We start from the raw sequence: 14,867 nt of genomic DNA, 5'->3' as shown, positions 1-14,867 counted from the left end.
AAAATTCCTATCTCACAAAATTAGCATATCATTAAAAGGGTCTCTAAACGAGCTATGAACCTAATCATCTGAATCAACAAGTTAACTCTAAACACCTGCAAAAGATTCCTGAGGCCTTTAAAACTCCCAGCCTGGTTCATCACTCAAAACCCCAACCATGGGTAAGACTGCCGACCTGACTGCTGTCCAGAAGGCCACTATTGACACCCTCAAGCAAGAGGGTAAGACACAGAAAGAAATTTCTGAACGAATAGGCTGTTCCCAGAGTGCTGTATCAAGGCACCTCAGTGGGAAGTCTGTGGGAAGGAAAAAGTGTGGCAGAAAACGCTGCACAACGAGAAGAGGTGACCGGACCCTGAGGAAGATTGTGGAGAAGGGCCGATTCCAGACGTTGGGGGACCTGCGGAAGCAGTGGACTGAGTCTGGAGTAGAAACATCCAGAGCCACCATGCACAGGCGTGTGCAGGAAATGGGCTACAGGTGCCTCATTCCCCAGGTCAAGCCACTTTTGAACCAGAAACAGCGGCAGAAGCGCCTGACCTGGGCTACAGAGAAGCAGCACTGGACTGTTGCTCAGTGGTCCAAAGTACTTTTTTCAGATGAAAGCAAATTCTGCATGTCATTCAGAAATCAAGGTGCCAGAGTCTGGAGGAAGACTGTGGAGAAGGAAATGCCAGAAGTCCAGTGTCAAGTACCCACAGTCAGTGATGGTCTGGGGTGCCGTGTCAGCTGCTGGTGTTGGTCCACTGTGTTTTATCAAGGGCAGGGTCAATGCAGCTAGCTATCAGGATATTTTGGAGCACTTCATGCTTCCATCTGCTGAAAAGCTTTATGGAGATGAAGATTTCATTTTTCAGCATGACCTGGCACCTGCTCACAGTGCCAAAACCACTGGTAAATGGTTTACTGACCATGGTATCACTGTGCTCAATTGGCCTGCCAACTCTCCTGACCTGAACCCCATAGAGAATCTGTGGGATATTGTGAAGAGAACGTTGAGAGACTCAAGACCCAACACTCTGGATGAGCTAAAGGTCGCTATCGAAGCATCCTGGGCCTCCATAAGACCTCAGCAGTGCCACAGGCTGATTGCCTCCATGCCACGCCGCATTGAAGCAGTCATTTCTGCAAAAGGATTCCCGACCAAGTATTGAGTGCATAACTGTACATGATTATTTGAAGGTTGACGTTTTTTGTATTAAAAACACTTTTCTTTTATTGGTCGGATGAAATATGCTAATTTTGTGAGATAGGAATTTTGGGATTTCATGAGCTGTATGCCAAAATCATCCGTATTAAGACAATAAAAGACCTGAAATATTTCAGTTAGTGTGCAATGAATCTAAAATATATGAATGTTAAATTGTCATCATTACATTATGGAAAATAATGAACTTTATCACAATATGCTAATATTTTGAGAAGGACCTGTATTCTTCAAAAATAGGAATTTTTATTCAAGGTGGCAAATCAGACAAGTATATGCAACAAGTATCCTGCGTTGTGCACTTGTGTCTGCAGCTGAAGCTACACCAGGTAGCAGGAAATGGCCCCATGTAAACAAAGCAGACGCAGGACCTGCATCCCAACAGGCAGCAAGTAATTTGTAAGACTTGCTGTTTATTTATGGGTTTTAGGTCCATTCTAAGGTCCTTTTGCAATGGAGGCTGAGCAGAGTAACGTCTCTGAGTCACCAGCGTCATTCAGTGCTGCCGTAGTGGTTACCATTGTTGGGGTTTTCCTGTAAGCTGGTGTGAGGGGCTTCTTCCTCCTGCGTGACCACTGGTTCCACTGGCTGTGAAAAGAAGTTGGAGACACAGAACACCTGCAGATGACAGACAAAATGGGAGGCACATTAAACTATGTAGCTACAATTGCAATGTGAATAAATCAAATTGATTGATTTCTTAAAATTTGTATTCAACAAATTAGAATAACTGAACCAGTATAACTGTGAGTTATACTGGTATGGGCCAGTATAACTCACAGTATGAGAAAGGAAAAACGATTTTACTGTATTTGCAAGGAAAAAAATGACTTTGTCCTAACCTGCATCCATACTGTACCCATTTCATATCCATACTTATGTGCTGATATTTCTCTAGGTCGGTGCAATTTCATAAACAGATTTAGCTCTTCATAAAACATGCTCAAATCTCTAAATGTGTATTACTTTTTGAATATTTCTCTAATAGCCCATTTTCATTAATTGTGGTTCTGATTCCTATTTGAGACAGTTGGAACCTATTACCCTACTGTCCTGCATTGCATGACTGCCACATGCCTAAACAAATACCACATGGCCGACCGCCACCCCTCCCTCTTCTGAAATACACGCACAAACAGCAACAAGATGGTGGTAAATATTGGTTTTTAATATCGGCCCAGTTTTACTAATCAGACCGATATGATATATTTTTAAAAAATGACTAAAATCGGCCGATACCGATGTTAATGCCGATATATCGTGCAACCCTACTCCTGAGTGCCTGTTAATTTCAAATCCAATGCAAGATGCCCACATAGAAAAACCATGGAACATCTGCTATGAAGCTGTCTAAAAGTGTTCCACAAGGATCTATCCTTAGACTACCATTCATATTTCATATCTTTTAAATGATTGTTCTTTTTGTATCAAATGTATGCAGATGACACCAATTTCAATGCATACTATCAACATGTAACTCATTGCGAATAAATGAACAAACTCCAAGCTTAATGTTACAGCATGGTTAGAGTTGTATGGCTTGAAACGTAAAGTATCTAAAAACAAATAATGTTTTCCTCAAGTAACATGGTATCTACTTTAAAGCCTGCGGTTTTTATTTCAGGGATGAGAAACTGCTAACCTAAACAGATTTCTAGTTATCTAACATTGCATGCAGTGCTCCCAAGGTAGCCATGAGTTCATACATAGCCAGTATAAAATGTCATGTGGACAAACTGAACTGCAGAAGTACAACTTGGCCAATTAGGAAAGGGGCAGATACACATGTGTATCAAATGCCAAAAACTCCAGATGATATTGCTGAAACTACAACAATCAGATCAAGATCTGCTCAAGGTTTTGTTAGAATTCGGTAGGACAGTGGTGATACGTCATCTTCAATGGAGAAATGTAGCCTGAAGAAAATCATCTTGAATGCCAACCTTAACTTATGCCAAACTAGATATATTAAGCAATTAAAATAAGTATAGGAAACATGACCAAGTAAATGTATAAATAAAGCGCTAATGACATGAAATTCTTACCAGATGTTTATAACAACCCATTTAGTTCTTACATACAAAGAAATCAAACTATAGATGTCCATAGATTAACCTATGTTTAAGAAAATGGAATAACGCAGGAGAAAAGTATTGAATTTTCTTTTGTAAAGAAATACAATACATCATACAAAAGCCTTTGTTGGTGAAAACTCCTCCTGTATTGAGAACCTAGTCAGTCTTCCACACAAACAGTCTTCAGACCCTCAAATTTCAGTGAAGCACTTCAATGAACCCAGACCTTTAGTTATTTCCATAACTAAGTAACTAGGATTCAAGTCAGATAATAACCAGAGCCATTCAAAGAGCTTATTTCCTTTTTCGGAAGCCAATTGAGAGTTTACTACACTGTTCATTTGGGAACATGGTCTTGCTGAAATGCCCCCCATGTTTTATCTTTGGCATCATGACAGATAGTATTATATTGTCTAAGAACAATTTTTCATTCATTCTCTCTTTAGTCATATGAACTCTGCCAGTGATGCATAATGAAAAACAGTCCCATGCCATAATGCCCCCACCTCCTAAATTCACTGTTGGGATGCTGTTTTTGGGTGATATGCAATGGCTTTTGGCTTGACTAAATGTTTTTCAGCAAACTAAACACACCGCAAGATGCTTTTTCTTCAGCCGTGGAGTCTTGCATATAGGGACCATGCACAGAGGCAATGATGGTTAAGCATTACTTACGGTTTTCTGTGAAACATTGTACTTTCTAATTACAGGTCTTTCTGAAGCAGGTAGTTTCATGACCTTCCATGTCTTTTTGAACCTCCCTGTCTTCATATGTTCAATACTTGTTCCTGTCATTCCATTTCATTACATATAGTGGACATCTCTGGTTAGATTTCTGTACATGTGTGTACTAGATTGGACTGGTATTGCTCTTTTGATAATATATTCATTGGTGATGCATTCCATACTTCTTTTACACATTGTACTACTACATATAATGATTGGAGCATCAAGAGAACAGCAGATTATGTCATGGAACCATCATCTTTTGGGCAGTCTTATGATCAAGGGTTCCTTCTCTTGTTTAGGTGTATTCCACATGAAAATATCAGCCTTAAACCCAAATACAAGTATTTGAAATATGTCAAGGAGGCTTGATGCAGTAATTCCATTCTCGCAAACTATAAATGTAAGAAAAATCTCATGGCAAATCCGTCTAAAAGTAGATGTTAGACGGGATAAATATATCGAGATCATAGCACTACAAACGATCCTTTAACCACATTATAGGAAACTTACTGTGAAAACAGCCACCAAACCGCCCTGCAGGAGGCCAGCGCACACGTCACTCCAGTGATGTTTGTAGTCAGACACGCGGGTCAGACCAACATACACCGCCGTGGTAATCAGGAAGAACTGGATGGTGGGACGCAGAAGCCGTGCCCACTTAGACCTCATTCTGGCTTGAAGGTACAGCTGCAGCAGTCAAGGGAAAGAAAAATGTACAGTTACACATTTCTGTACAAATTCCACAGTTAAGATCAATATTTGTGTTACAGGCCAAAAGCAATTTGACTAGTGTTTTTTTGATAGGAATAAAAAAAAAGAAAGAAATTAATTTAAAAAAAGGAAAACAATTATGCTTAAAAGTGTTCAAATAAAATAGAAATTTAAAAAAAACTAAGATACACCTGGCACTTTTAAGTCTTGATATGTGAACATGCAGTTCAAGCTCTGTTCAGACTTGAAGATAACTTCTTTGGGCATTATCTTAGTATCTGTGTGCCATCGTTTTCTAATCAGGGCCATGATCATGACTGTAAGTAGTCCTAGAACTATATAAAGTCAGGGCCACATATATTTAGCTAATCAAATCAAAATCTGGGCTTGCATTTGTTTCAATAAACTTGTATACCTAAGTTAGAGCTCTTAGGTTAGGTAACGCTTACCTTCATATGATAATGATCATTTTCAAGGGTTATTAAATGTATTCTATGCCCAAACTGAAGTTAGAGGGCTGCAAAGCTGCATAATGACTAAAATTTGTTTGGATGCTAAAGCTTTTAAAATAATATGTACTTACTACAAGGAACAGCATGCAGTACATGGAGAAGGACGCATGGCCAGAAGAAAAGGACACTCTATAAAAGAAAAAAAGATTTTAGTTTAATTATTTTTCTTTAAATACACATTCTGCAGTGGAAACAAAACAATATTTTCACTTAAACTTGTTTTATTGTGATTATAGCTGAACGAAAGCAGTGCGAGTTTGTTGTCAAGCCCTCAGATTCTGACTGATTACCTGAAGTTTGTGTTTTTACCCTGGTGTGATAAGTGGAAAGAGGTGTTTTGGAGTAAGATGGCCAGCTGCCAACCATAACCAGTTTCCTCTTGCATAAATACCATTATGCCTCCATGTCCATGCAGTTTGTTTAGAAGGTCTCCAATTACTTAGTTTTTTCTATTTGAAAAATGTCTTTGCTACTTAACCATTCTGAAACAAACGCCTTTTACTGATCTGTCCCGCCCTTCTACCTGGCTGGTTTAATTGCTGCGGCACCCTCTGCTGCCGATTGTCTACACAACCTTTATCACCTGGATCAGAGTCCTTTGACTTCATTTCCACATTTGGGTGTAGGCAAATCAAATTTGTTTCCCAGATCAGCTCTACAAAGCAAAATGTGTCCATTGCTATTAGAAAGTCATTTTTTGTTTCGACTCAAATGAACCTCAGTGTTAAACATGTATTTCTACATAGAGAGAAGAAATAAAGAAGCATAGCAAGAGCTTCCTATACAGAAGCCCCATTGGACATGATTTTTGAACACTATATTAAAGCGAAGTTGAGTTAAACTGTCAATGTCAATTATTTTCAGATACAATTTGAAATGCAACTGGTATATTTCCCACCTTTTAAGATGTGTATATTCCCACTGACGGGTAGCAGAAAATTAATTTAGCTATTTATAAACTCCAATCAATCCAACAGATTTCACATTAAAATCTGAGAAAAAAGAAACAGTCCAGACTTTCCTTCTACTTGACAAAGTTTCTGATCAGTTAAAACTTCAATTTCACTCTTAAATTAATGTGAAGCCGACTCAAACGATTTCTAAATCCTTATGCCAGATTATTGTGACTATGCTAATTTACATGTCTGAAGGTTTTTTTTCAATGGGTTAAAGACTTATGGTAAAATTCATGTCCCCGGGACATTGTGTGGTGTAGCAGTAGAGCAAGCAAGCGCCCATGGTATGTTTCCTGGTAATGGTTTGGTATGGTTGTAGGGTCAGGGTTAGGCCATAGAAAGGGTTGAAAATGAATGAAATTCAATGGAAGTCAATGAGAGTCAATGCAAGGTCCTCACAACATATAGTAAAACAAGAGTGTGTGTGTGTTTGTGTGCGCTGACGCTGCATCTCATCTGAAAAACAGTCGCTGTGACGTTGACAGCGTCCTCGGGTAAAGTCCAGATCCCCGATGAAGTTTACACTATTCCAGATGGTCAGCAGTAAAACCAGTTCTAAAATATGTTTTTAGCTGCTTTTTTTCACTGTTTGTTTTACACAAACACTGCATGCCTGCTATGGTAAAATATTATGGCAATACAGCATATTATGACAAAACTACATTTCAGGGCTGGTAACTGACCCCCTAACCACCTAGTTTACAGTCTAATCTCTTGTGTAATCAAAATGTACTCCTATATGACATTCACATATCTATCTTTGAACCTGTGACACAGAAGTGCCAATAATTGTGGAAGAAGTTATTTGTGAGTTTATGTTAGCTTTTCAGGGGCTTTGTCATTACACCATGTCATGATTTAAAAAAGCAGAGAACCACTTAAGCTAGCAAATTCTCACCGTCTCAAACTAATAAAGTTACCAATAATCATGCACAATATAACTAACATCTACCAACATAGCTTTGATTGATAGGTAAAAAAAACCAGACATTTAAGATTTTGAAGTTTATTTTTTAGAACACTATTGATTACCATATATTTTTTATAGATATGCACCAACCAATAAGCCAGTGATTGAAATCTGCCAATTTCCAACCTCGATCGCCCTCGATCGGTGATTGGCAGGGCAAATACTGAAGAACCTGATTCTTTTTCTCTGCTTATTAGAGCAGAAAGATTTTTGGTGAGCTCTTGATTTGTGATTAAGGGTTAGGCAAATATTCTTTGAAGAATAAATCGGGATAATTATTTCATCATCTGTTAGTTTGCGATTCAAATTGCAGTTTCCAAACTGCAATTTCTCCAAGGAACGTATTGCAAGGTTTATCTCATATGGCCATGGTTTGTCAAATTACCAAAATGTACACAAATGATTTTGTATGCGCTGTGGTCCTTTGGGGAAAAAAATAAAAATAAATCAGGCATGGGGATCCTCACGGCTTAATTCGCGGGCCACTTTCATTTGATATTTACATGATTCTCCAGGCTCTCATCATGAACTACCACATTTCTTACAATTAAACTTTATAATATCTATTATTACCACCACCTTCCATTACAGTGACCGAGTCAATGTCCCAAATACCCATGAATGAATGGCTCACAATTTCATCAAGCTCGATTTAGAAAAAACAGAAGTTACTGTTTTTGTTCCCAAAAACAAAATTAAAAAAAAAACAACTCAACTGGATTCAATGAGGCTAAAGACCACTGAGAATAATAAAAACCAGACCTAGCCAATTCTTTCACCACAAAACTAATTTTATGTCTACTTTTAAGAAGCTCTAACCATTTTAAGAATTTACAACTTTAAAATCTTTAGAACTGAAAATACTTTGCAACCATACCAGTATTTTTATGAATCTCATTCAGTCAGATAAGATTCAGAGGTGAAACCTCACCTGGCTTCGGCCACCAGAAAATTGTCTCCAGTGCAGGTGAAGTTCTCTATGTATCCTCCTGTTTTACAGCTGATCCGATCCCAGTCTGGTTGGCATACAGCCAGGAAGTGCGGGCGCAGTCGGCCGATGGAGTATTTGGTAATGTCAGTCAGAGACTGACTGGCAGCAGCTCCAAACAAGCAGCTTCCCAAAGCTTTATAGACGCACAACACCCATTTCTTTCCCAAAGGCCGATTCTTGATGCGAGACAGGTAAACTGATAAAAACTCACCGCAGGTGAGCTAGGATGGAAGAAAACAAGCAATGATGGAAGGCATAACAGGAAAAGGATTTTAATCTTAAACCTAAAATAAATTGTCTTACAACTATGATAGTGAAGGGAATCATGACTCCTCCGAGCAGCTGGTAGGATATGGTGTCCTCTTTAAATGGATATCTGATGGACTCATCGTTGCAGAAGAAACCCCGCTTGAAGGGGTTGTGTTTAGGGGTAAGAATGAAAAACGGAAGTCCAACTGTGAAAATGAAAAGCCGGGCAGATAAGTAACAGATCAGGTTTTAGTGAGATTAGTGAGATTTTAATTTATTCAAAATTAGTAAATTCCCACAACTGATGAGCAACCTTTCTAATTGTGCATGAGCACAAAAGGTGGGCTAATTTGATAAATTACATGACTTTTGATGGGACTAAACATGCACAAATCAATAAATTTTGCTGAAAATTCAAAGGAGTCAAAAAAAGAGGAGTCGGAAAAAAAGGGGCGTGATGAAACGACTAAATAGCAACCCCTAAACTGCAGCCCCTCTGACTCGTTCACCTACGAAACCTGGTATAAATAAATGTATAACTTGTTAGGTCGGACAAACCAAAAACTTTTTTAAAGTTTCTTTTTTTTTTTTTTAAATGCCCTGGACCTACAGGAAGTCGGCCATTTTGAATCAAAACTGTCATTTTGAGATTTTGTTGTATTTTAACTAACTCACCCAAACGATGTAAGAGTCAAACTTGCTTCAGTACACGCCTGAGTATTAGCATGATGTGTCAAAGTGCAATATTAAACACATCTAGATGGTCATTTGTTGCTATTCCTTTAGCCCCTTTCTCTGAGAAAAGTACGGGACATGCTTTGTTGGTGGACATTTCTTATGAATACTTGTTAAAGATGTCAGTTTCATATTTTCACAGCTTGATATCCCATAATCCAAACCTTACAGAATGTAATTTTGCATTGTTCTCTTTGCCAATCTTTTGCCACCAAACAGAACATTGGTGCCAGAAGCAAGGTCTCAGGTCACCAAACTTAAGTTGCTTTATAAGAAAGCTAAATGTCATTTTAATCAGTTGCACGCAGCACCGCTTTCTCCGTGCAGGTATTGTGAGCTGGATTGTGAATGCACTTGCATGGTGCTGCTCACATCCACTGATTATCATACAGACCCGAGGGCATCTACGGTGCAAGAGCCACTCAGCTTTAATCAATGCTTGTGACATCGACAGAAAATTACATTCTCCTGACAAGAAAAAAAACGTAATCAGTTATCAGGTGTAGTCATTGCAAAACTTCTGCATTGCCAAATGTTTCATAATGACTCAACCACACTGCCTGAGCCGTTTGGTTACAACACCTCAGGCAACTTAATGTTCTGTTACAACAGAACAAATTTGGAACCAATTACCATTACAGGATTGACCAGGCTTTTCTTCACTCACCCCTTACAAAAGGCCTTTGCAGCTCTTTCGATGCGCACAATATACTGTACCTGACACCATTCCCTATAGTGTGCGCCTTAAAAAAAAAAAACTTCTGGTTCTTTGGGAATCACCTTGCTGGAGCTAAAATACTTTTTAATTTTTTTTCCAATCATACAGTTTTTGGTTTCATAGATTCCGCTTAAATTGTCACAAATATGTTTTGTCACAGGCTGCTGGTAAAAGATAAATAAAAAACAAGAATTTCTAAGGCCCTTTTAAAAAGATCAGAAATCTTGAAAAATAAAAAAGCCCTTCAACGTGTGTTTTGTTCAGAGACAACATAGGGTTAGCCCTAAAGTTAAGTCTCTTTGAGCCCAAATGGTCCACTGGTCAAAGTTCTGCTCCTTAAACAAAATGTGTTATAATGAAAATGGCTGAATGAGTTTTAAAAAGCAGACCAAGACCAAAGAAAAACTTTGTAAGCCTGAAGCACTGCTGCTGAAGACCACCTTAATACAGGATAGTCTGGCTTCTTGATGCAAACTTTAAAAGTAATTAGAGACTTCTTAGTTTTATGTGGTATTGTACTGCATTGGTAAAAAAAAAAAAAAAAATTCAATAACTGATTTAATGTCTCCACAGCTGCCTGCTGTACTCCTTGGTCTTCAGGATGCTGTTTGTTCTCTTTGTTCTCAGTACAGCTGCATTTATAATCAGATTAAATGACACACAGATGGACCACATTTCTGGTTAGGCAACTTCTGAAGGCAAATGCTGCACTACATTGTATTTAGAGATATCAAAGAAAAAGGGTCTGAATACATATAAACAACACTTTTTAAATGTTGACTTGTATAAAACCCTTTTATCCTTTTCCTTTCACCTTACAATTATGCACCACTCCATGCTGGTCCTAAAATCTCAATAAAACTCATTGAAGTGTGAAGGTTGTAACACAGAAAAATACGGAAGTGCACTCAAATTTAAAAAGTGATTGATTGTGTAATTCTTAGTTGGATTGTTTCTTGTAATGTAGAGTGACTGGTTACACTGGTGTGTAATGTTTTATATGTTTTCCACTGGGCAGCAAGACCAATTTCCCTACGGACACAATAAAGTTATTCTATTCTAATCTAGGCACTTTTGCTGTAAAGTGGTATGCATTACTCATCTTCACACTGCATTTTAGAGTCCAAATAAGTACCTAAAGGGAACTAGCGTGAGCTTGTAGGGGAAAAAGTGAGGAGCAGTGAACAGTCAGCAGCACAGCCAACCACAAGACAGTGACTAAGCAGCCAGGAACATCGTCGGGGAAAGCTTTCTGGAGCTCTCAAGTCTGATCATATAAAAACTAAAACCCTGTCTGCCAAGGCCCGTTTGTTTTATTTCTATAATTACTTCTGCAGCATGCCTTTGCTATGATCATATTCCATACAGGGAGCTCAAAATACATATCTGAGAGGGAGAGAAAGAAAAGAAAACATACAGGGTGGGACTTTTTCCATCTTCCTGTCTGACTCCTGAAACCGCAAACCTCCTTTCGAGTATACAAATAGCTTGTATGCAAATAACCTTAGAATAATTTTACACTAAATGTATCTTCCAGCACAAGCTCTTTAATTCAGCTCTGAAACTTTGAAGAGGTGTTATTCATGTTTGAAGACCCAGTCAGGGAAAAGTTTACTTACCGAGTACAAGGCAGGCGAGATCGAGCAGGATGAGAGGAATTCCTGAGGCTTCAAACATCTTCGCTCCTCTTGGGTTTCTGTTTTCAGTTAAAGCTTCCCTGAGGTTGCTGCTTTCAGGTGGGGAGACGAGGCGCAGCCTTTCTGCCGCACATGTGTCTCTATTCCAGCACACAGTTACAACACAGCACTGTCATTGTCTCTGGAAGCGTCCGAGCTGCTGTAAATCTACCACGGAGCGTTTAAGGGGAGGAAAAAGGGGGACTTTAACATGCCCTCTAAGGCTGATTACCTGGGGGTGAAGCTAAAACTAAAATCAGTAACAGACAAGGTGAAGAGCCGCTCACCCTTCCTGCTGCTCACCGACCATCATACCTCAGCGGGATTCCTTCAGCTCATTAGAAAATACCTTCCTGTCAGCATATGACACATTTATCCAGCCTCTCCGAGAGCGCTCTGATTAACGATGCCTTCACGGGCAGCTCGGAAACCTGAAGGTCACTCATTTAGGGCCTGGGTATGGAGGTCTAAAAGTGGCGCAATTCACTTAGAAAACAACTTGTAACGCTCACTTCAATGTGTCAGTCATAAATTAAAATTATGAAGAAATATCTAAATAGTGTTAAGAATATGTAAGTAGACCTATGTATGTAAATTTGTATGTCAACTGAGTAAATATATGTTTTTTCCATTATTTAAAAGATTATCACAAAATATACATTTTATTTCAATTATTACATGTTTGAATATGTTCTAATTTATTGATTAACTGCATTTTGGTGATTATAGTAGGTATTATAGCAAAAACAGATGCATTAATAACAAATAATATATAACTAGTTATTAATGGTAATAAAATATAAAATAATATAATATAGCCCCACTCGACCCTGCAAGGAGTAAGGTGTATATAATATAATATAATATAATATAATATAATATAATATAATATAATATAATATAATATAATATAATATAATATAATATAATATAATATAATATAAAATAATATAATATAATATAATATAGGTGTTTCTCAAATATAAAATTCATCAAAGTAACATATAACTCTTGTGAATGTTTTAAGTATTCAATATTTTCAACCATTTTATTTAATATGCATAATAGTGTTACACCTCTCTTATAACACTCTTAAAATGCTTAAAAGTAATCGTCCTCCAGTAGCACATCTTCTTTGAATATATTAACAGATAACACACTGGGATGATGTTCCTTTGTAATGAAGTGTATTCATTTCATTCATTTATATTTTGTAGAAGAAAAGAATTGCTATGATAATTATTGATTTACTCACACACTAGTTACATTTGTAAATACTACATTTTAATATTAGGGCGTTTCATATTTATATTACATATACATGCATCTGTAGGTATACTTTACATGTTTTAAATCACATACAACAGCTCAACTATGAGTGCATTTTAAATCAGTTTGCAGAGTGACACTAAATTATGTGTATAAATTAACATGCATTATATATATAACTTATAATAAAATGTTTTATATAATAACTTATATAATAAACTATCATATAATCATCGCTATTTAGTGAAATTATATTCACACAATCAGAGGATGTTTTCCTAAGTTTTCGCTTCAGCATGTTCATGTTCATGGGAGCTTCCCGTTTCTTCTCTTTGACTTTCCAAGCTGTCTTTGAAGGCATCTCAGGAAGAAGAAAAGTAAATATGAGTCACTAGCAAATCGGGTGCCAACATTGTCGCTACGTCAGCAGTCGGCTGATTCAGGTGTGCTCCTCCCTCCCTCTGCTGCGGAATTAAGGCATCAATCCCTATTAATGGAACATGTTGATCAGATGTGTGTCTGCTGTTGGTTACAAAATAGATATTGTTTTAATTAATGTTATTGTTTAAGGTAGACATCTCCGTGCTTTGATTGTAACATTTATATTCTTTATAAATGTTGTGTTTTACAATGTGCATTCAGTGTACACTGCATAAAGCTAATAAAAGAAACAATGTACTACATTGTGTGGATATGCCTTTTGCTATACTGTGTGTTTTTCTGTTATGATTGTATCTTAAATAGAGAGCAGATTGTGTTGTTTTATGTATAAAATGTACAAAATAAATATTTTTTGATTTTTAATTATGTTTTTTTTTTTTTTTTTCAAAACTTTTTTGTGAGGATTTTAGCCTTATTTTTAAAAATAAAATACAGCTAAAAATGTAATTTATTCATTTATGTATTTGAACTAAGTTTTAAGAAATTCCACCAAAACGGATTGTAAATAACCCAAAAATATTATGAGCTTGAGGAAAAACCGTTAAAAGCTAAAAGGTTTTCTGTATTTTCCTCAATACTCTTCAGCTCTTCTGCAACATATCTATAGCCACTTCCTTTTTAAATTTTGTAAAAGCTCGAGCACTTTGCTTATTGTGGTTGGTTTTGCTTCCTTTGTTTGATGCGTCACTTGATTTACTTTTTTTTCCAAGTTTTTTTCACCAGCTTCTATGTCTGACATCGTATTGTCAATATAAATGATAATACCACACATTTTGGTCTCACCAGTGCTGAAAAGAGAGAAATTGTCGTTTTGCTTGTCTAGTTTTTAATGCAGGCCTTCAGATCGATTTCTTATCTGCCCCACTGTGATGTTGTAAAAGACAAGACAGAGGGAATGACGCTCTATTGGATGTGCAAATAAAACAGCCCAGAGAAACAACCAGTTTTTACTGACATTTCTGTTTTATAATGCAGAAATACAGCAGGTTCTAGGGGAAACACTGCAGATGTTTAGACTTGTGAAACACTGATAGTAAAAATTTATATATTTCAGAAGCATTCTGAAAGTTGTTGAATGATTCATGCCTTTTGTATAATCCTTTCTTCTAGAAATCCTGCTGTTACAATAAGAATGCATCTAGTTCAAGTCTAAGGAGATAATAAAGGAATTGTTATGATTTGGGGTTGTTTGGTTTTTGGTTTTTTTTCTTATGTTTTTCACAGTTAAGGTTTTGAATCATGCTTCTGTTTTTCCTGGTCATGCTTTAGCTTTGTCGTCTTGTTCATGTTTTGTCAAGTTTGGTTTTCGGATCTGGTTATGCTTTTGCTTCATGTTTTTTCTAGTTTCTGTTAGTTTGTGTTCGAGAGTCTGTTTTTGCCGCAGCCACGTTTTGTTCTGTCTGTCAATTAAGTTTATTCGGTTCACCTTCCCAAACTAATCTGTCTCCTAGCTCCACCTGGTTTACTACACATATACACTCCTGTTCAGTTGTTCTTCGCAGAAACATTTTTCATGCTCAAGTCTTGTTTTTTTGATCATGCCATGCCTGTCTTGCCTGCCCGTTTGTTTTGCTCCTGCCTCCTGTAGTGAGTGAGTTTTTTGTTATTAAATCTTTTGCACTTACCGT

At 37.3% G+C, this 14,867-nt stretch overlaps 1 protein-coding gene across 1 annotated transcript; it reads right to left on the bottom strand.

Annotated features, from left to right (window-relative positions):
* Positions 1-1,318: 1,318 nt before the first annotated feature.
* On the bottom strand, positions 1,319-11,935 carry LOC124877421 (phospholipid phosphatase 1-like). The gene is made up of 7 exons (XM_047380568.1): positions 11,817-11,935; positions 11,473-11,630; positions 8,455-8,606; positions 8,092-8,372; positions 5,306-5,363; positions 4,522-4,698; positions 1,319-1,825 (listed from the first exon to the last, which is right to left on the bottom strand). Exons 1-7 carry the CDS (start codon positions 11,840-11,842, stop codon positions 1,700-1,702), a joined length of 978 nt encoding a protein of 325 aa, XP_047236524.1. The 5' UTR covers positions 11,843-11,935; the 3' UTR covers positions 1,319-1,699.
* Positions 11,936-14,867: the final 2,932 nt, after the last annotated feature.

Source organism: Girardinichthys multiradiatus, chromosome 12 (assembly GCF_021462225.1).
Source record: "Girardinichthys multiradiatus isolate DD_20200921_A chromosome 12, DD_fGirMul_XY1, whole genome shotgun sequence".
NCBI classification, from domain to species: Eukaryota; Metazoa; Chordata; class Actinopteri; order Cyprinodontiformes; family Goodeidae; genus Girardinichthys; species Girardinichthys multiradiatus.
The sequence above is the reverse complement of the archived record's forward strand: the minus strand, read 5'-3'. Positions and strand labels throughout refer to the sequence as shown.

Coding starts and splice junctions, on each gene's coding strand:
- LOC124877421 (XM_047380568.1), bottom strand. CDS start 11,842: ATGATGGTCGGTGAGCAGCAGGAAGG. Junction 8,607..11,472: donor TCTCGCCTGCCTTGTACTCG/GTAAGTAAACTT, acceptor TCATTTTCACAG/TTGGACTTCCGTTTTTCATT. Junction 4,699..5,305: donor ACTGCATGCTGTTCCTTGTA/GTAAGTACATAT, acceptor TGACTGCTGCAG/CTGTACCTTCAAGCCAGAAT.